The sequence below is a fragment of the Oryzias latipes genome, chromosome 11, assembly GCF_002234675.1.
Source record: "Oryzias latipes chromosome 11, ASM223467v1".
Taxonomy (NCBI): domain Eukaryota; kingdom Metazoa; phylum Chordata; class Actinopteri; order Beloniformes; family Adrianichthyidae; genus Oryzias; species Oryzias latipes.
Genome location: NC_019869.2, coordinates 5,840,865 through 5,860,009, shown reverse-complemented (window position 1 = coordinate 5,860,009; position 19,145 = coordinate 5,840,865). Strand labels below are relative to the sequence as shown.

The window sequence follows — 19,145 nt, the reverse complement described above, 5'->3', positions numbered from 1 at the left end:
TGCGACATAAGATCCCGCTGTTGGATAAAGTCGGTTTTCTGCTGCACTCTGAATGCGATGCATCTCAGTGCAGCGGGGTGCTGGGCTCTGCCAGCTGCCAGTGCAGTAATGAAGACGTGTGCAGTCAATACATGAGGCATTCATTCAGCACAGAAGGACCATGCACGAGAACCTATTGTTGTCCAAAGCAGAGACAGTAACGTGTGCCTGGCACCGAATAAATGACAAGCCTGAAATGTTGAACTTTCTGCCTGTCTGAATAGAAAAACGCATGAATGAGGATTCATTTTCCTGGAAATCCCATGTTTTCTGGTTGGAAGCCATCAACTCCTGCTTTTTTGCTTACCTGAGTAATAAATCTGTAGAATAGAAATATTTTGACGAGGTATCCTGGTGTGGAGAACGTGCAGAAAGCACAATCGTGAAGCAGATGGATTCAGACGTCTGTTTGTGACAGGTAATTTGGGGTAAGACCACCTCCATCCAGCAGATTTCATTCCCTTTTTCTCAGCCGTTTCCAATCACGCCACTTGTCAACATCTCAAACAAGCAATCTCTGTTACGGCGAGATGGATCGTTGGAAAGGTCAATCGGAGACTCGTCTTCCATTCTGCGTGTTTGTCTCTAACCATGTTTTCAAATGTTAACTTGCTCACCTGCTTTATTAGCTGCAGGGAGCTCGAAGTAGAGGGCTTGTTAGCCCAACGCGGCATTGTTCCGTCACAACAGCCCGCTGTTTTGAGGTCATTAGAGTGTGTGTGCAAGTTTTCTCAAAAAGTTCACAAAGTCAGTAAAGATGAAAAAACAAAAGTGAACTCTCTTAAGCAGTTTGAGCTTAAAGTGAAGGGAAAACTGTATTTCTCACTTTGTCTGGGGCTATAAGTTTTGTGTAGCCCCTAAGTTGCTTGAAACCGTTCATTAAGCCTCTGGTGGTAACGCATTTTCTCTTTTTTCCAGGTAAAATCGGTGAAGACGGGCTCCGTGTTCTGGACCATCGGCTGCTGTCTTTCCTATTTCTACATGGTAAGAACAGTTTACGCTCAGAGACGAAGAAACGAGCTTAAGGAGTTTTAAGGTGTTAGAAGCTTTAAGAAGCTTTTCCCGTCTGATTGGTACAAAACCCCATCAAGGCGATCGGACCCGACAGAAAACCAGAAGACATCGTTGGTGAAGTGCTGCTCATTATCTGTACAACAGTCGGTGAGAAGGAAATGCAAAGACGTCGTTTGGAACATTTAGCCGCTCTATTCTGCATATTTATTAGGAACCCTTCTGACAGGAAAAAAAGATGAAAGGGCCGCCTGGGCACGCTGCCTGAACCGCAGATTGTTTGCATTTGTGTTGGGGAGCATGAGCGTCTGCAAAAATCTTCATTCCGGCTAAATCTCTATGGCCGGGTACGAGGCGGATGCCAAGCGGAACAGATTACTGGGATCCAGCTTCATCGATCACACTGCAGAGGGGACGGCAGATTATAGCGGGAAGATTGGATGAAAGATGTTGGAAATCCAAACAGAATGGAGATGGAGATGTGGAGAGGTGTTAAAAACGGAACAGGACATTTTATCGTCATAAAGTCTTCCCATCTCTCCTGTAGGCGGCTGCATTATAAACCTTCACCCTTTTTTTGGTAAAAACAGCTTGATGGCCCCAACAACCCTCTTTGATTTTTTTTTTTTATTCTTTAACTCTGTGTTGCTTGTTCTGGTAGCTTAATCTACCCCAAGCTGCTGCTTTTTTCTGTGGGTTCAATCGGGATACAGTCAAGGCAGCGTTTTCTTTGATGGTATAATTAAATGCGACAGTTTTGTTCAGCTAATTATAAAAAGAAAATTAGCGTAATCATTAAAATAGAGGGCAGAGAAATGTAGCCGAGGATCAGAGCAGCTCCGTGTTCTTTAACGGGCGCCACAGGAACCTTTCTATGGTGGCGTTCCTCTGAACTCACCAGGATGGAGCAGAAGGGATGACGTTAGATTGAAGGGAAATGGAAGCTTAAATCGTTGTCGTGTCAAAAGTTCTGCTTTGACTGGGTGATGGAGATCTGCTTCATTCATTTATTCCACATTAATAACTAATAAGACTACGGCGTCACAAGCTGTTAACTGTGAAAGGGATAAATGTGTGCAGACATGGGACCTCTTAGTTTGTTTGTTTTTTAATCTTACCAAACCTGAAAATGCCAAATAATCTAACTAAATAAACCAGACGTTTAAAAATTCCTGTTGTACGGCCCCCGAAAACCGTGGAGATCCCCCGCCCATATCTGATTTTTTTTTTTTTTAACCTATTTATTTTATTCCCACAAAACAATTACCAAGACAACATGACACTTGTTTTCTTTTTTCAATAAGAAAACTTATTTCTGCACCTTTTAATGAAATAATAAAGCCAGTGGTACATTTCTCCTCTCGTCTCAAAACGATGAGCAAAGAAAGTTTGGCAAACACCACCAAATGATGATTTTCATTATAAATTATAAACTAAATAACCATCTAGCCTCTTTGATTAGTGATTGAAGATCAATCTATGACGTGACATCTTGTGTTGAAAAGCATCTTTCCTTAACTTTATTTCTAAAATGAGGTTTCTTAAAAAAGTACATACGTCTTTCTTTGTATTTTTTTTATTGTAAGGTAAACACTTATAATGCACTTTATTTTAAAATTCTACATTTAACTTTATCTGAAATTTAAATAAAAAGGCGATTTATTTTTGTTTACCCTAAACTTCTATACAATGGATCAGGCATAAAAAAAATCACAGAGATATATGAATAAATATTATGCATTGATACAAAACGACCCTTTAATTTTATATAGGAGAGCAATTACTTTATTATTACTTTATTTTGTTTAAACATGAGATTTCCAGGAAAGATCAACAATACCAAAACCCCAAATTTAAGTTCTGTTACTTTTTAATCGAAATACCATTCATTTCAAATTAAATTTTCCTATTTAGATCTATATTGCAAAATACAAAGATTTTTCACACTTTAATTTAGTTGCATCCAACCACTGTTTCATGTTTTTCCATCTCTGTTTGAAGCATCTTACTTAAATTATCATCCACACAGAAAGAAAGTATTGTCATCCGCAAAGAAGATGCATTTTATTTAGATGCATTGACAATATCATTTATGTAGAGACTGAATTTTAAAGTCAAACAAAATAGAAAATGGACGCACCGTAAACCGATTTTTATCTCTGGGAGCAGACTGGAGTATGTTGGATCCCTTTTTTCGTTGGAGTGAGTGGAGGCTTCTTTACACCCAGCATTTACTTAATGAACTGATCTGGCTCCGGTTACTTCATGAAAGCTTCAATTTAGAAGTCAGCCTCTTGGCTGTTGCACATCTAAGTGTGTCATATTTGTTTTCCCCATTTGATGCACCCTTTGATAAACCAACGAGCTGCGGTTGCTACGATGCATGAAAGACTGTGATGATTTGGTGCATCATTCCACAGATCTGCCTCACAAACCAAGACCAGTGGATCCAAAGGGGTTTAGGCATTTTGAAATCTGCCGATTCATTTGAAAGACATCGACGTGGGGGGTTGGTCAATGCTATAAATGTCAGTGTTTAAACGCTTGAACAGCATGGATATGATTTGGCCTGTTTGCACAGCTGATGCATCTGTGCTCCACCCCTCTGAACTGAACTATAGTTGGTGTCTGAAGCCCCATCCATCAGTATTCTGAACAGACGCAGATTTGGTTCGTTGCTTAAAAAATTCCACTTAGCTGAGCTAAAATTCAGACTGACGGCACGACTCCGGGGAACAGGATGTCAGTCACGAAGCTGTCTGCTAAATGAATTGTCATAAAATGAGCCAACCAGTGTAGCAGAACTATTTCACCGCAGGTTATATGTACACTGCGGTTTTGTGGTAATATCAGCAAAATGAGGAGCAACTTAATTCTGGATTATCCTCACATTACTGCCCTAAGTGATGGGCTCCTCTTCATTATGCAGGGGAACAAACACAGATGATTAAAATTCTGAAAGCATAGGTGAAGATTTTTATTGCAATTTAACTTCTGATTAAGGCTTAAAGTCGTTGCTGCTATGAAAGGTGAATAAAAAGTTTCACACCAAAAAGAGGAAGAGAATTGAGCCAGATTTACTCAATTTACCGATGGATTTTCGTTCCAGGACTCTCCTATGGCCGTGAGGTCTGACCAAAAGAACAGGGTACCGAATACAAGCGACTGAACTGAGCTACCGCCGTAGGGCGGCTGGCTGCTCCCTTAGAGAAAGGGGGAGAAGCTCGGTCACCTGGAGAGAGCTCGAGAGGAGCCAGTTGAGGCATCTAGTGTTTTGGGTATGTCCCACTGGGCCAAGACCCAGGACACGCTGGAGAGACCATCTCTCGACTGGCTTGGGAACACCTCGGGGTCCCCCCCCCAGATGAGCTGGAGGAAGAGGCCGGTGAGAGGAAAATCTGGGCATCTTTGCTTAGACTGCTGTCCCCGCGACTCGGCCCCGGATAAGTGGAAGAAAGACAACTTCAAGTTTTAGAGTACCAGTGGGAACCAATAAAAGCCCAAAAAGCATGTTTTTGTGCACACACCCTCAAACCACATCTGTCACGCATGTTCTTGTTGCAGTTCCTCTATGTTTATCAGATAAGCTCTGTAGACGTTAATACGAGCAAACGGTCATTGTTCAGATCGGTTTCTGCTTCCTGTCGTCTGCTGTTACTCTGCTACTGAAACACAGACTTGCTGTTTGAAGCATAAACACAAAACTGGCTTTTTCCGCCCTCAGCAGGGCTCTCCAGCTCAGCCCCCCCCCCACTGCAGGGCCACATCACTGCTGTAAAAATGCTAAAATGTCATGTTTTGTTCCCAAATATTGTAAAATGTTAAACTGCGAAGATGAAATTGAAGCAAATTGACTCAGTCAAATGGCAGCAAATTCTTTTATACAACAAAAAAACTGGATTTTCATGCAGAAGCAGCACCTAAAACCTGTTGGTTTTTTATGTACTTGATCTGCTAACGTGCCGTTTTATTTCCTTCATAACTTAGCATTTTTTCAGGAGGGCTTTTGAATGCAGCAGAGCAAAAGGTCAAAGCGAATAAAGACGTGCGTTTCATCCGTCTGCTGCGTTTTTGTTTGTTGCGTATCGATCCGATAAACTGAGGTGGTTTTCTGTACACATAGCGGCGAAAGCAGGCCAACGATTGGAAAGGGTTGATTTTTCTTGGCAGCTTGATATGTTTCAGGGACAAAGATTTGTTTGTGGTTCCGAATCTGAAATGTTCTCTTTAGTGTGAAACGTCGAAAACGGGGGTTTGATTTCATGGCTTTCCTGACTCTTATTGACATAGAACAACATACACGGTTACAGGTTCAATTCCATTACTGTTTGTCTGCAACAGATTCCTGGTTAGCCGCTCTTAAGTCAACATTGAAAACGAGTCTTTGGTGTCATTCTACTTTCCATGATGAGCTTTGAGCTTCTCAGACAACAAAAACAAACTGAATCCTGAAGAATACCTGCCCAGCAAGGATCGTATGACATTTTCACTTACTCTACTAATAATACTCTTTATAATCAGTTAGATACAAATTCTGGCTTATCACCCGTCAAAGTTCAACATGTTCTTGTAGCATTTTTTTTCAGAATAGGGGACATGAATAATGGATCAGGAGATGAAATTTGGATGTTTGAAAAAGCTCTGATTTATGACTCAGCTACTGCCACGGGCGGGCTGAAGCCTCGCTTTCTCTGCTACAGTTCTAAAGCCTCCACTTGCAGACAAATAGATCCATGTACGTTTTTATTTTCCACGTCTGCGCTGGAATCTGGCTCTAAACTGTGCGGCTGGAAAGATCTGATATTGCTAGCCTTTTTTTTTTGCTACGCTAATGTTAGCTTGGGCTTGTGAGGCGCTTGTAGCTAGTGGGAGAGAGTGTAATTAAAGGCATGCTGGGAAAGAAGCTAAGCTAACTTCTGCGCCAGCAGTCCCGCCCACAACCCAAAAGCAAATTTGTAATGAGCTCTTGCAGCTCTGATGAAAATATGTCTTAAAAGCGACACAGGTTTTTGATTTTTGCAAAAAACGGCCTAATCACCATTAGCACCCCAGAAAAAAATGGAGTCGGGGTGGGACACGAATAGCTTTTTATCAGACAGCAGTTGCCTAGGAGTTTGTTGGACGAGTTACTGTTACTGTCTGTTTCTTGTCTGTTTGACGGTACATGAGCACTTTAGCAAATGAGTTTGATGCCGTCAATGGAAAATGGTTAACTTCAGGCTCCAAACAGTCTATTCAGTCAACATTTTTTTCATTATACAGACACCGCCATGTGGGAGGAGGTAAGCGGTGGTTGGTCCAAGTCGGGTTAAGTCGATGTTCTTATTACTCACTCCCACCGAAGGCTGAATATGGCTTTTTTTTGTTTGTTTGTTTTTTTTTTTGCAATTTTCAGTTGCTGAATATTTGGTGCATTCCTAGTTTTTATGACAACCGCTCCCACCAGTCAGGGGTGAGCTTGTTGGGAGGCCACATCCCTACCACTTGAAAGCAGGCTACATGAAGACGTTTTGAACCTTGGATGTGGGCACCAGCCAAATACAAAAATGTATCAGAGCCAAAATGGTTCTTCTGACCAATAGATTGACTGAATAACAGCTGTTTATTTCTCTATAGAAGTCTATGGGATCTTAGCTCCTTGGTACTTCCTGTTAAGGCGCCGACTGTGGAGGGTTCTCATATACAGTCCTTTTCATTCGTTCTTATAGATGAGTAGAAAGAATGAAAATGTCTTCAGTGATCGTTAAATGCAGTTTTTAGGAGCGCTCATATTCTCTGCAGTGACACTGATCAGACTTTAGATCTACTTTTAGTGCATCTTTTAGAGTTACTGTCACAGCTCACATTTAACGTTGAGCACGTAAAGTATGATTGTCTTTTTTTATTGATTCTACATTCATCAGCTTTTATTGTTCTGTTGCGAAGAGGCAGTAAAGCGTGTTGACTGGCTGCTCCGGCTGTGGGAGGAGATTTTTGGGGATCATTTCTCACGTTTAACTTTTTTTTGTAATGTTTTTTTTTCTGGCTGACTAATTAATATGAAAGCAATTATTGTCTGCCACTGCACGGTTTGATGCCAGAGATGACATTTGAAGTTTGTTGGTTTTTATTGCAGGTGCATCATTCCCAAACTCAAATATGCACATTTAGTTCTTCCAGAGGTTGAAAATGGATCTTGATTAGCTTAAAACAGCACAAGTTACAGACCAACACAATTTAAAATTGCATTTAAATGTGAGCTTTTTAGCACTAAAGCAAAGGACACGATAATGGATCATTAATATTTTTGAACTTTATTTTTCGTTTTTTTACTTCTTTGACCTGCTAAATTTAGATTTTTACAAAATTATTTTAGTGAATTTGAGACCAGAATAAATTGTATGGAGTCTAACATTAAAACTTGATTTACAATATTAACATATGCATGTCTTCTGCTTGTACCTGTGCTGGAGAGCATGTAGCATTTTTATCTATTGTGTGTCTTACAAAAAAAAAAGTCATGATTAGAGAAATAAAGTTTGTGAAAGTGGTTTTAAATAGACCACTCTATATTACTCTTATAACTTTTCTATATCAACATCAGGGATGTAACAATATTCACTTACTTGGACATTTGCTCCTGAAACATCCACGACTAATATTTGTGATTTCCGACATCGCTGTTTTGCCATCTTCACAAATGTAGTAGAGTATAGTAAATATACACTTTAGGCAATGTAATTATCAATCTAAAAATCTAAAAAGTTGTTTATTTTTTTATTTTTTTACAGATGACAAATAATTACAGAAACAAAGGTCTTGATTCCGATTTTTAAATACTTTATTAAAAGCAACATTACAGTTTTTTATTTATTTTAACAACTCAGATCATCTTTCATATTTTATTTTTACATAAATCCAGATTCATTGTTTTTTTCTTTTTAAACAGAGAAACATTTTTTGGGCTAAAGTTTCTTGATGACAGATGTCTGCATAATTTATAAATGTCCCTTTAACAATGAAGTTTATTTGATTGAATCTTCATTCTCTGTCAAATGTTTGCAGCTGGTTTGTGACTTTGTGATGAAGATTTTCCCTCTAACGTCAAAGTGGATGCTAACAACCGGATGCTAACTTTAGACACGTCCAACTTTTAATGGTGGATAAATAAATCAAGATAAAACGACAGAACCGTCGTAAAAGTGGTACTTTCTAAATGAAATAATAAACATGAATCCACCGTTTCTGCATCTTCATTATCTTCTTGTGTGAAACATTCAAGTCAGTCGCTGCATAAATTTGCAAAGCAGCTTCTGGTAGGTGAGAACAAGGAAAACAGGAAAACTTCTGCTTTTGTTCCCAGAAGAAACTTTCCAAATGTGCCTTGTGGTTTGGTTTTTATTAGCTTTTTAGCGTTGGGTTCCTAATTTTGCAGCCCAAGCAGCTGCCTAAAGTCACGTCACGTGACGGATCGAGATAGACGGATGGACAGAATCTGGTGGTTTTCCAAAATAAAACGTATCAGAAAATAAACAAAAGGGAATTGATCATAGTTTTTTCTGTCTGCGGCCCGGTACCAAGCAGCCCACGGACCGGTGCCGGTCTTAAAAGGCAGTACCCACTGCTCTAAAGGACTTGGTTCTGTTCTGACCTCACCTGTTCTCCTCTGTGAACACTTTACTTTCTGTGAAGTCGTCTCTCTAAATCACTTTAATCCTGTAATCATTTGACATCAACTGGCTTCTGGGCGGCTATTTGCTGCTTTCAACCCTTTTATTTTCTGAAATATCATTTCAGGTTTTAGTGTTACTAATGACTACTAAAGTGTGTCAAATCAAACTCTGACACTTAAGCCGTTTGGAAACCGGTGTGAGTACAGGCCGCTGAGCTGGTTTTGAGTAGAACCCAGATGGATTCTGGTCCTCTGACTCCAAAGAGAGGAAATTATAATAGGAAACTCTAAAATGTGAGAAGGATTGGTTTTAACATGGTTGAAGACTCTGATCCCGTGTTTACCAAAGACCACAATGGAATTTCCATTTCTTTAGAAAATACTGTCATGAAGAAGGTCGTTTTCTGTTTTCTTTCAATCCTTCTTGTTTTAGATGGAACTCTGCTGTTGTACTGAGACACTCTGTGGTTGAATGTTGGACTTGTTTATCTCTCCAACCTTTGTCACCGTCTCCCACCTATTTCTCAGCTACTGCTCTATTCACAGCTGATTCCAGGTTCTGATGCAGGGAACTGTCAGGAATGACGGGATGCTGTCAGTCCATGAACAGACTTTTTTCCTGTTTGACTCTCACCGTTTATGGGATTTAAGTGGGACTGCTCTGACTCTGATTCCTCAACTATATCCTACAACAGTGTGTAAAGAATGTTATTTTGAGCTCTTTCAGTTTACCTGCTGATGTCTTTTCCAGGTGTCAGCATGGGGAGGATACGTCTTCATCATCAACCTCATTCCTCTGCATGTGTTTGTGCTGCTGCTGATGCAACGCTACAGCAGGAGGGTCTACATCGGTAAGCCGCACACACTCCACTCCAACGCTTTGACCTGCTGTTTGAAACACCTGGAATACAGTATCTGAAGTGGAGTCTGGCCTTGTTTGTGGATGCTCCCTGTGGAGCGAGGGCGTGTTTGCAGCGTACGCCGCTCTTTGTGCATTTTCAAACGCAATCGCCCGAGCGTTTGACCCTGAATCAAGCTGCAGTGCTCCGTCGCAATCGTGCTAATTCCTGACGACAAACATCTCATCGTCGGCCTGGCAGACTTCCACGCGTCACTTAACATCGCAGTCCCCTGCTGCCTCAAACCCTCAGCCACCTGGGGGGTCAGGTTGGCCTGTAGGGGAGCTGCAGGTTTTTGGGTTATCCGGGTCCATGGAGAGGAGGGCCGGCGTGTCTTGAGGCACGTTCGGCCACCTCAAGTCATGAAAATGGAGCGGGCCATTGTTGTGTATGTGGTAGGTGTGTAGTAAAGTATTCCTAACCCCAAAGGAGGTTGCACACGCTTATAACCTACAGGTGATGCTGTCGTACGGCGTCTTTACGCCACACGCTCTAGTTGTTGGTAAGATGTGAGTACTGGCTCCTTACTGAACGTATGTGAATGCCGCACATACAGGCTGGTCACAGATCCTTAAAAGGTCTTTCAGTTTTCATTAAACTAAAATAAGTCCTTAAAAAAGAGCTGAGATATTGGTCATCTTTTTTTATTTTTAAACATGACATGACTTTAGTCTAAAAAAACATTTCCAGGGTGCACTGCGTTACAAGGTCGTGAAGTCGCTGTTGAACCTCAAAAATGCTTACATTTAACTTCTGTAAATCAGCTCTAAATGTCCGTAAGACACCTGTAGGACATCCATGCAAGCTGCTATCTAATGTCCTAATAGTCAGTCTTTGCTTGGAGTGCACACTTGCCCCTTCAGATGCACTAACAGCCTCCTAGTACGGTCTGTAGGGTTTGGTTGAGGTAAAAAAAAATATGTAGGACACGTCTGCATCACCTACTTTACTCGTATTTATAGAAATGTTTGCTGCAACCTGTTGCATGAATATTTTCTCTCTATAGGCTCACCAAGCAGTCTGCTTAATATGTCATGCAGATCACCTTCATGCCCCGTCCAGATTTGCCTTTTTGCACCCACCCCCCCTTAGGGCAGTTGGGACTACGGCTTTACCTTTCCGTTTGGTTCTTCGTGTTGTGATTCCTCACCACACATCCGTCGTTGGGTTGGCTCCCCCCGTCAGGGTCGAGATCACACTTCAAGTATTATTATGCACGAATACAAGTGATACTTGAAAAGCTCCGTGGACTCTTCAGAGTAAGAGGGCGTTTGACATATCGTTGCCTTATCTCAAATAGAGCTCTTGAAAATTGAAGTTCTACTTGATGACGCCGACACGAGGCGGAAAGTTTCCCTCCACTCTCGCTCTTTCTCTGGGATATGTGCAGCATATGAATCGTTCGGAGACTTTATACGCCTTTTGATGGCAAACGAGAGAGATGGAAAAATGAATGTATGACCTTATTCTGACAGAAAAGGCATTAGAGCACCTGTTCTGCTCGGCGCCCTCCCTCCTGGCCTCGGATCCCAGCTGCTCTTCGGCGGGAAAAGGAGGATCACACAAATATCGGCTTTAGGAAAGTGCCTCACAGAATTCCCCCACTGTCTTGAGTCAACAGCAGATGTGTGGAGGAGATTGCTGGGGGCGCTCGAAACTACTTCAAAAGCAGGGCACTGTCTTTGGGATGAGTATGAAATCTTAATTAAGCCGCTGTCAGCCGCTCGGGTCCCCGAGCCACTGAGGTGGGAGTCGCCCCACTCTCAACATCTTCGTCACACTCCAGGCCTCCGTGCGCCCAAACTCCCCTTTTCTGTGTATATGACATTAGATGAATGCGCTCGGAGGTACTGCAGTTAAACCACTCCACTTCAAACTATCCAGGTTGACTTCTTTCATTTAGAGAGAAAGCAGGAGACGGATCTGTTTCACTAACTCCTCTCTTCTGTTTCTCCACAGCTTACAGCACTTTCTACATCGTGGGCCTCATACTGTCCATGCAGGTTCCGTTTGTTGGCTTCCAGCCAATCAGGACCAGCGAACACATGGCTGCTGCCGGTAAGCCCCGCCCTCGCCATACTTTTTTTTTTTGTTTGCCTCTGCTTGTAAAATGTTTATAAATGTCAGTCAGAGTGGAGAAAACAAAGCGGCTTCTTCTCCAAAGCTTTAATAATGGACTTATTTACCGTCTGCTGGTTTGAGGAGTTGTCGCAGAAAAAACGAGGGTCATCCGCTCATTTCTGTCTTCTCTTTCTAACGACAATTGCGGCCTCCGTGAGCAGAATAGATCTACGTGCTGCTTGAGCTTCTGGTGGTTCATTTTCAGGAGAAAGTGAAAAACATGAAAAACATACCCAAAGCTGCTTCAGTGACTGTTTATGTTTTTATTTATCATGCCAAGAGTTAATCTCAGTCAATAAACCACTAAAGAAACTGATGCCAGTGTGATGGGGTACTCCAGTAGTTAATTGCCCCGCCCAACATTTAATGAGAAATGATTCGCTCTGTCGCTTCTGCATAGGAAATAATCATCTATATTAAGTTGATGTCCCTGTCAAAGCCTCTTTGGCAGTAAATGCTCGCTTTCTGTGCTTTCTTCCCTCGTTACCATTGACTGAATATGAGAACTGGACTGAGTGACCCCTAAGCCCCTGGGGGTCCAAAAAGGGAGGGGCTCCAAAAAGCCAGAATCCCATCGACTTCTATGGAGAAATAAACCGCTGTTACTCACTCATTCTATTGGTCAGAAGAACCTTACTCTACCTTTTTTTATATTGATATTATTTATGTAGTTCAAGTTATTGAGGTTATAAACACCAAATTACAGAAAAAAAAGAGAATTGCCAAGAAGATGAAAGGTACCAGATTAAGAATGTTTATTCTGACCAATAGAATGACTGAGTTACAGCGGTTTATTTCTCTATAGAAGTCTGTGGGGTTTTGGCTGCTTATGCCACTTCCTGTTAAAACGGCAGGGGGGGGGGGAGTCACTCGGGCCAGTTCTCATATACAGACGGTGGCTTTCCTGGTTTTTGGAGAGGCTCCTTTGATTAGCTAACTAAACTTTCCCTTCACCTTAAAGCGAGGATGAGTGTTCAAAGAATGCTAACGCCCCTCAAACTGGATGACTCAGATGCACATTCTCATAAACAGAAACACCTGCACACATACAGACTTCCAGAGTCGCAGAGATTATGCCCCCACCCCTCACCCCCCACAGAACGGCTGGGCGCACCGATGCAACCATGGGTTTCTTTTTAGGCACAGTTGAAAAATCCAGTCGAACCCTAGAGCCCTGGATCTGTTGTGTCAGTTTGTAGGGGTACCGTCTGCTACGCGTCCACATTTCCAAGTCTGTCTGAAGACTGATTCCTCACAGGCTTCAGGGAATCCTCCAAAATTCCTCCCAGACGAAGAAGCTGTTGCTCCCCCGTCCCACGGAACGCAGGAGTTTGAAATATCATCAGGGCAACAGCTGCTCCGAACATCTGCCGGTAGCTCTGTGGGACACAGTGACGAAACCACAAACCTGTCGGGTCCGCTGAGATGTCGGCCCCTCCGGCAGGAAGGCGGTGGCGTGGATTGACGAGCGTGTCAGCACCACAGCGGCTCTCCAGCAGACAGCAGGGGACTTTAACCTTGGAAGAGATGCTGGATACCCTCTGCAGGCGCCGCTCGCCTCCCGGAGGAGAGGATGGAGATGGCATGGGTGGTGGTGGAGAAAGGCTGCCTCTGTTTTCTCCCCTGTAAATCGTTTTTGACAGACGAGCTAAAGGACGAGTGAGAGAATAGCCATGAAAAAGTGACAGCTGAGAAACGAAGAAAAGACTGACAAGAGGGATGAGACAGCAGAGGGACTAAATTACACCAATCTGTCCCAAGCGTTTGGCGTTGTCATCCTGCGGTGTTTCATATCTCAGGGACGTCCTGGGGGGGAGGATTCCTCTGACCCCGTGGGAGGCAGCCGCCTTCAAACAGTTCTGAAGTTTCTCCAATCTGTGTCTTCACAGGTGTGTTTGCTCTTCTCCAAGCCTATGCCTTCTTGCAGTACCTGAAAGACAGGCTGACCCGCCAGGAGTTCCAGACGCTCTTCTTCCTCGGCGTCTCTCTTGCAGCCTGCGTCGTCTTCCTCACAGTGATTTATCTCACATACACAGGTTTGTAGTTTAAGAAACGTTTAGTTAATGCAGTTCTTTGTTAAAAAAAACCCATCCTGATCAATCAATCACTTTATGTATAGACTAAAGTTTCTTGACATGCAAAACACATGTAAACAAGTTAAAAGATAAACCTCAGATGGTGGGAAACACTTTGGATGAAAGCAACACTTTTAGGTGAAGCTGTTCTCTTTGCAAGATGAGAAAGTCTCGAGCTCCACAGTTTGATGTTTTGTGGCCTCGGTGCAGGACTGAAGGTGTTAAAGCAGTTTCACTCAGTTTATGGGTTTTTTTTCCCTAACAAATATTTACATTTATCGTGGCAACATCTTCAAACGTTCGGGGGGAGGGAAGCCTTTACTCAAAAGTGTGTTTTTAACGAAGCTCCGACTCTCAGGAGGCATCCAGTTTTTTGTTTCCTCATTTGGCTTCAAAGGTGTAAAGAACCAACAAGGCCTCAGATTCCCTCCCTTTTACCTGTACCTGACAGAGCCCCCCCCCACCCCCACCCCCATGGAAACTGTACAAGTGAGCTCATTTTCAGCTAAAGCAGTTTCAGTTACTTTTCTAAACAAGTTCATTAAAAATCATCAATAAAGGATCAAATCTCTGACATGAACGTTCAATCCCGTTTTCCTGATTTCACCTGGTTTCCTTTTAGGTGCCTCCCTTAACCCTTAAGGTCAGTGTTTGCAGTGGAAGTTCATTCCTCAAGCGTCTCCTTTTCTCCAAACCTGATCGTTTTAGCTACGATTCATATCCAGACGTCTAATCAGGAAAACTCCCAGGGGCTGTATTTTATTTATTTATTTTTTTTCCAGGCGTGTTGTTTTTCTGAGGCCTTTTCTCATTTCTGCTGCTGTGCAGCTCAGATATTGTTTATGCAAAGCTGCACCGTTTGCTAGTTTTTCCATAAAAGCAACTGCATTTCATCCATACAGAGGCCTTTCTGAGGTAACGTACAGAACATGAGGCTTTAAAAAGGGCTTTTAACGGATGGTGGGGGAACAGTTGTGGTGATGATGCCCTCCTCTTCTGTCTGCAGGGTACATCGCTCCGTGGAGTGGCCGTTTCTATTCTCTCTGGGACACCGGGTAAGCTCTGCTGACCTTCACGCTCTTGTTCTGCAGCCTCCCAGAGGACCAAAACCTCCACACACAAACCCTGCGTTCTCCTAATGCCTTCTGCATGGTGTATGATGTTACCTGCCTCCCCCAACCCAGTCCAGCTTTGCTGATCTAAGCAAAAGGGAGAGCTCATTTCCCACAAAGTCTCTTTAGACACCCAGTTATAGCACAGAGCGAGTTTGCATGCGTGTTCTTCCACTGTAAAATGTTTAGTCCGGACGCTCAGTTGTGGCAGCGTTCCCCAACAGCAGGATGTTAATTGCAGCCTCCTTCCTGCACAGCTATGCAAAGATCCACATCCCCATCATCGCTTCCGTCTCGGAGCACCAGCCGACCACGTGGGTCTCCTTCTTCTTTGACCTCCACATCCTGGTCTGCACTTTCCCAGCAGGCCTCTGGTTCTGCATCAAGAACATCAACGACGAGCGCGTGTTCGGTAGGAACCCTCTCACACCTATAATCCATCAATGGAAAAAAAAAACACAGAAAACCACAAATAGTGATGATCCAGGTTTCAGGTTGCTGTCTGTTTGCTTCATGAGACATTCCCACTCCAAGAAATGTTTCATTTCAGCTGAAATGATCAGATTTTATGTCTTAAACGGCAGAAAGGTACAAGCAAACATTCAAATTGTAGTTTAAGCCCAAATCACAGCTGTGACATTATTTTAAGATGCAATCATTCAATATTTCATAAAGTGGGCATGTTTCAGAGATTTCTTTAACCAAAGAAATGTTTTATTTAGATGTAAAAAGGAAAGTGATTGTCTGCTGCTTTTGTTTTTAAAGTTTTAAAAGGTTTCCTGCTAACTTTGATTGGACTTTTGCATGTCTGCTGCTTATAAATGCACTGAGGGACAGCTGTTCAGTCTCTGGGCTGCAGTGGTTTATTTCATATTTGATAAGAGTTTATTGTTCAAGGTTTTAATTTCATCATACGTCAGAAATTGACTGTTCCTGCTAAAACACACTTTACATAGGTACATAACACAAATCTTTTGTAATTTTTTTGCATTTTTGAAGGAATGATGGTTTGATTTAAATGTTTAAAGTCTCATTGGGATCATCTTTTGATGTCTTTAAAGCGTTCCCAGTTTTAGTTATGGTGCTGTCGATTTAAAGTTTTTTATTTATGCTCATTTTCATGTTAAACAAATTATATTCTTTAACAGCAGAACCTTTGGTGGATGGTTGCTGATTTTATCTTTGTTATCTTATTCATTGGTTTTCAAAGCGGCTTTGGAAATGCACCATTTGACCCAGAAAGCTAAATGTTATCCGTTTATCTCTGGATACATTTTTCTTCCTAAAATCAAAATGAATTCAACAACAAAATCAAAATGTAAACATAGTTGAAAAGACACGTATATAACACAATTGTAAAAAGGTAACGACAGCATGTGAATATAAAAAAACAGTAGGAATTGATATTTAATTTATTTGAATTTATTCTCGTCACGGCAGCTCAAAAGGAAGCTAACAATACCTACAACAAATAACCAACTAAACATACAAACAAATACCGGTAAATAGATCAATCATTTTGGAGCCCATGGCACTCAGAAGTTGTGCTTTGAATTTGTTGTTTTGCTTAGAAATATTGAAATTTACTTGAAAATTAAAATAAATGATCCAATTCATGAAGCAAAAAATTCTATTTGTTTATGGTAATCTTATTAACTAAAAGATTATCTTTGATTTATGAAACAGAATTGGTTCGGGAAAGAAATCTGAATGGACATTTCAGGGCAAATCCAGTTTGAACTGGAAAAGCGAGTTTTGCAGTTTAGTGGAGAAACCTCAAAGGTCAAAGCTAACGTCTGCGCTCAGAGGAAGAGATGAAGGACACTTGGAGCTTCAAACACAGGCTTTGCATTCAGATTTTAACGAGCTTGTTAAAGATATCGATTAGCGCTGCACCTGTGGAGCCGAGTCGGCACTTTCCAAGGTCGAGCAGCAAACCAGCGTCCTGCCTGAGGTTCTGTACGCCGTCCTCAGTCATCCTCAGCTGACCTTTTCCTTTGTTCCTAACCGCCTCCCCCGGCCTGACCTCCCCTCCCGCCCCCTCTGCCCTCCAGTGGCGCTGTACGCCATCAGCGCCGTCTACTTCGCCGGTGTGATGGTGCGGCTGATGCTGACGCTGACCCCGGTGGTGTGCATGCTGTCGGCAGTGGCTTTCTCCAGCGTGTTCGAGCACTACATGGGAGACGACACCAAAAGGGAGAAGCCCCCCGCTGAAGACAGCAGCGACGAGGACGACAAGAGGAATTCTGGGAATCTCTATGATAAGGCAAGGCTGCTGGAAAAACACACCACTTCCTCTGATCTCTGCAGGACATCGGTCCATGAAAGTTGTACTTTAGTTTGCAGAGGCAGACGTTTCTTAAATCCTTTTCAGATCGGTTGGACTTTTGTGCAAATTCAAGGAAAGGATGTTCAAATCTGAATTTATCCTTTTAAAACCTGGACAGTTTTGATAATTTCCTCTTTTTTTTTAAGCTCATTTTCTTTCTTTTTCTCAAATAATTTCTGCAGATCTTGTTTGGATTTTTCTTTTAGATTTAGGTTTTTAGTATTGAATAGTAATTTATGGATCCCACAAACAGGAAATTACCTGCTTATCCAAGCTCTATAAAAACAGCAGTAAGATAAGAAATAACACTCAAATATGCTTAAAATATTAATTAAAAAAACTATACTTCTTATTTACTGGTATTATTGTCATTATTAAATTATTACTCTTATAATTTTAATCCAAAACTTTCAATTCTTCACACATTTTTTTCAACGTTTGGACACTCAAACGTGGTTAAAAACAAAGATGAACTCTGTGGGTCTTTGTTTTCTGCAGCTTTTATGCTTTAAGCTTTTTCTCTTCACTGTTCCTTTCGAAGTTTTGTCATTTTCTAAATGAAATCCTGCACCAGTTAGAATTTCTTTATTATGTAGTTCTCCTGATCCTTTAAAAAGCGGTCATCAGTTCTGGTCGTGGTGTGAAGCGTCTGCAGCCACTTGAACCCGTCCGTTCTGGTTCTGTGGTTAAAGAAAAACCAAATGTTTTTAACTGTAAGAAGTAACATAGTTTTCAGATTCAACCGCACAGGAAGTGAAACTAAACAGTCGCAGAAGTCGAACCTTTTTCCACTCATTAACAAACGGTTGAAGCGCTCTATGCATCCCTCCTGACTACAGTACCCATGATGCTCCACCAACCCATGAAGCGGTGCGGCTTCGTAGTCGCACTAAAACAGAGTTTTGAGCGTCTTTTACCAGAGAAAAGGAACAGGAGGTCAGTAAACACAACCAGAATTCATACTTAAGCCAGATTTTTCTGTTTTAGTCAAAAAGTGTGACTAATGGTCAAAACAATCCAGCAAAATTCACTTAATTAGCTCTGATGGAATTTTTAATGAACTAGATGTACACATTTCTGGCTGAGAAAGCAGCACAAAATGTAAAATATCTGTTTTTTTAAGTGACATCGCACTGCCAATATATTTGCATGGAGATGTCTTATTTTGAAAGAAAGTCATGTGAACCTAAACTGTTTCATACTTGGAAAAAAAAAGCTAATTTTAATATGGCTAATAAAACAATAGTTTGTTAATATTTAACATAATAGCAGCAAAAATATAAACACAAATCCGACTTCAGTGAGGAAGTCACTTTTTGAGGCTTGAATGAGAAATGGACCTGAAAGTGTTCCAGACTCCTGCTTTGAACTGGCGATCATTTCTTTCTCACTCGGCCTCATTTAAATCATATTTGTATTGTTTTCATGATCGAGTCGTCATTCTTCTGTCTCGATAGACGAAGCAGAATCTGTTGACGTATGTACGCCTCTTCAAAAACACGGCGGTTGGCCCTGAAAGCTGCTCACCGAGGTTCATTCCAAGCAGGACGTCATGTGACCCCCCCAGAGTGGGGGGGGGGGGGAAGCTGACCCCGGGACTTTGGACGTTAAACCTCATTATTCATTTCAATTCATGGTTATTTCTATAGTTCAAAATCACAACAACAGTCGTCTCAATGGGCTTTGTGGCGGTAATTGTAGAGTAAAGATAAAATCAAAAGAATCATGGACAGATTTCAATAGACTAAACCAAACTGGGCATCACTTCCTTCGCGGTAAGAAAAAAACTCCTTTAAAAAAAACTGATTCTGGGGGGAAAAAAAGCAGTTATTAATGTGTCTGTGGAAAAAACATTCGATCCTGCATAACTTTGTCATGTTTCATTATAGTTTTGCTTTATTTCAGCTT

General features: G+C 41.8%; 1 protein-coding gene across 1 annotated transcript in view; it reads left to right on the top strand.

The window, feature by feature from the left end:
- The window catches only part of LOC101170442 (dolichyl-diphosphooligosaccharide--protein glycosyltransferase subunit STT3B), a 78,478-nt gene that overhangs the window by 53,764 nt on the left and 5,569 nt on the right, over positions 1 to 19,145 (top strand). The window contains exons 4-10 of the mRNA XM_023959614.1: positions 958 to 1,023; positions 9,453 to 9,552; positions 11,560 to 11,658; positions 13,611 to 13,757; positions 14,803 to 14,851; positions 15,166 to 15,320; positions 16,963 to 17,174. Coding sequence (XP_023815382.1) covers positions 958 to 1,023; positions 9,453 to 9,552; positions 11,560 to 11,658; positions 13,611 to 13,757; positions 14,803 to 14,851; positions 15,166 to 15,320; positions 16,963 to 17,174 — 828 coding nt within the window. The remainder of the gene's footprint in view (positions 1 to 957; positions 1,024 to 9,452; positions 9,553 to 11,559; positions 11,659 to 13,610; positions 13,758 to 14,802; positions 14,852 to 15,165; positions 15,321 to 16,962; positions 17,175 to 19,145) is intronic.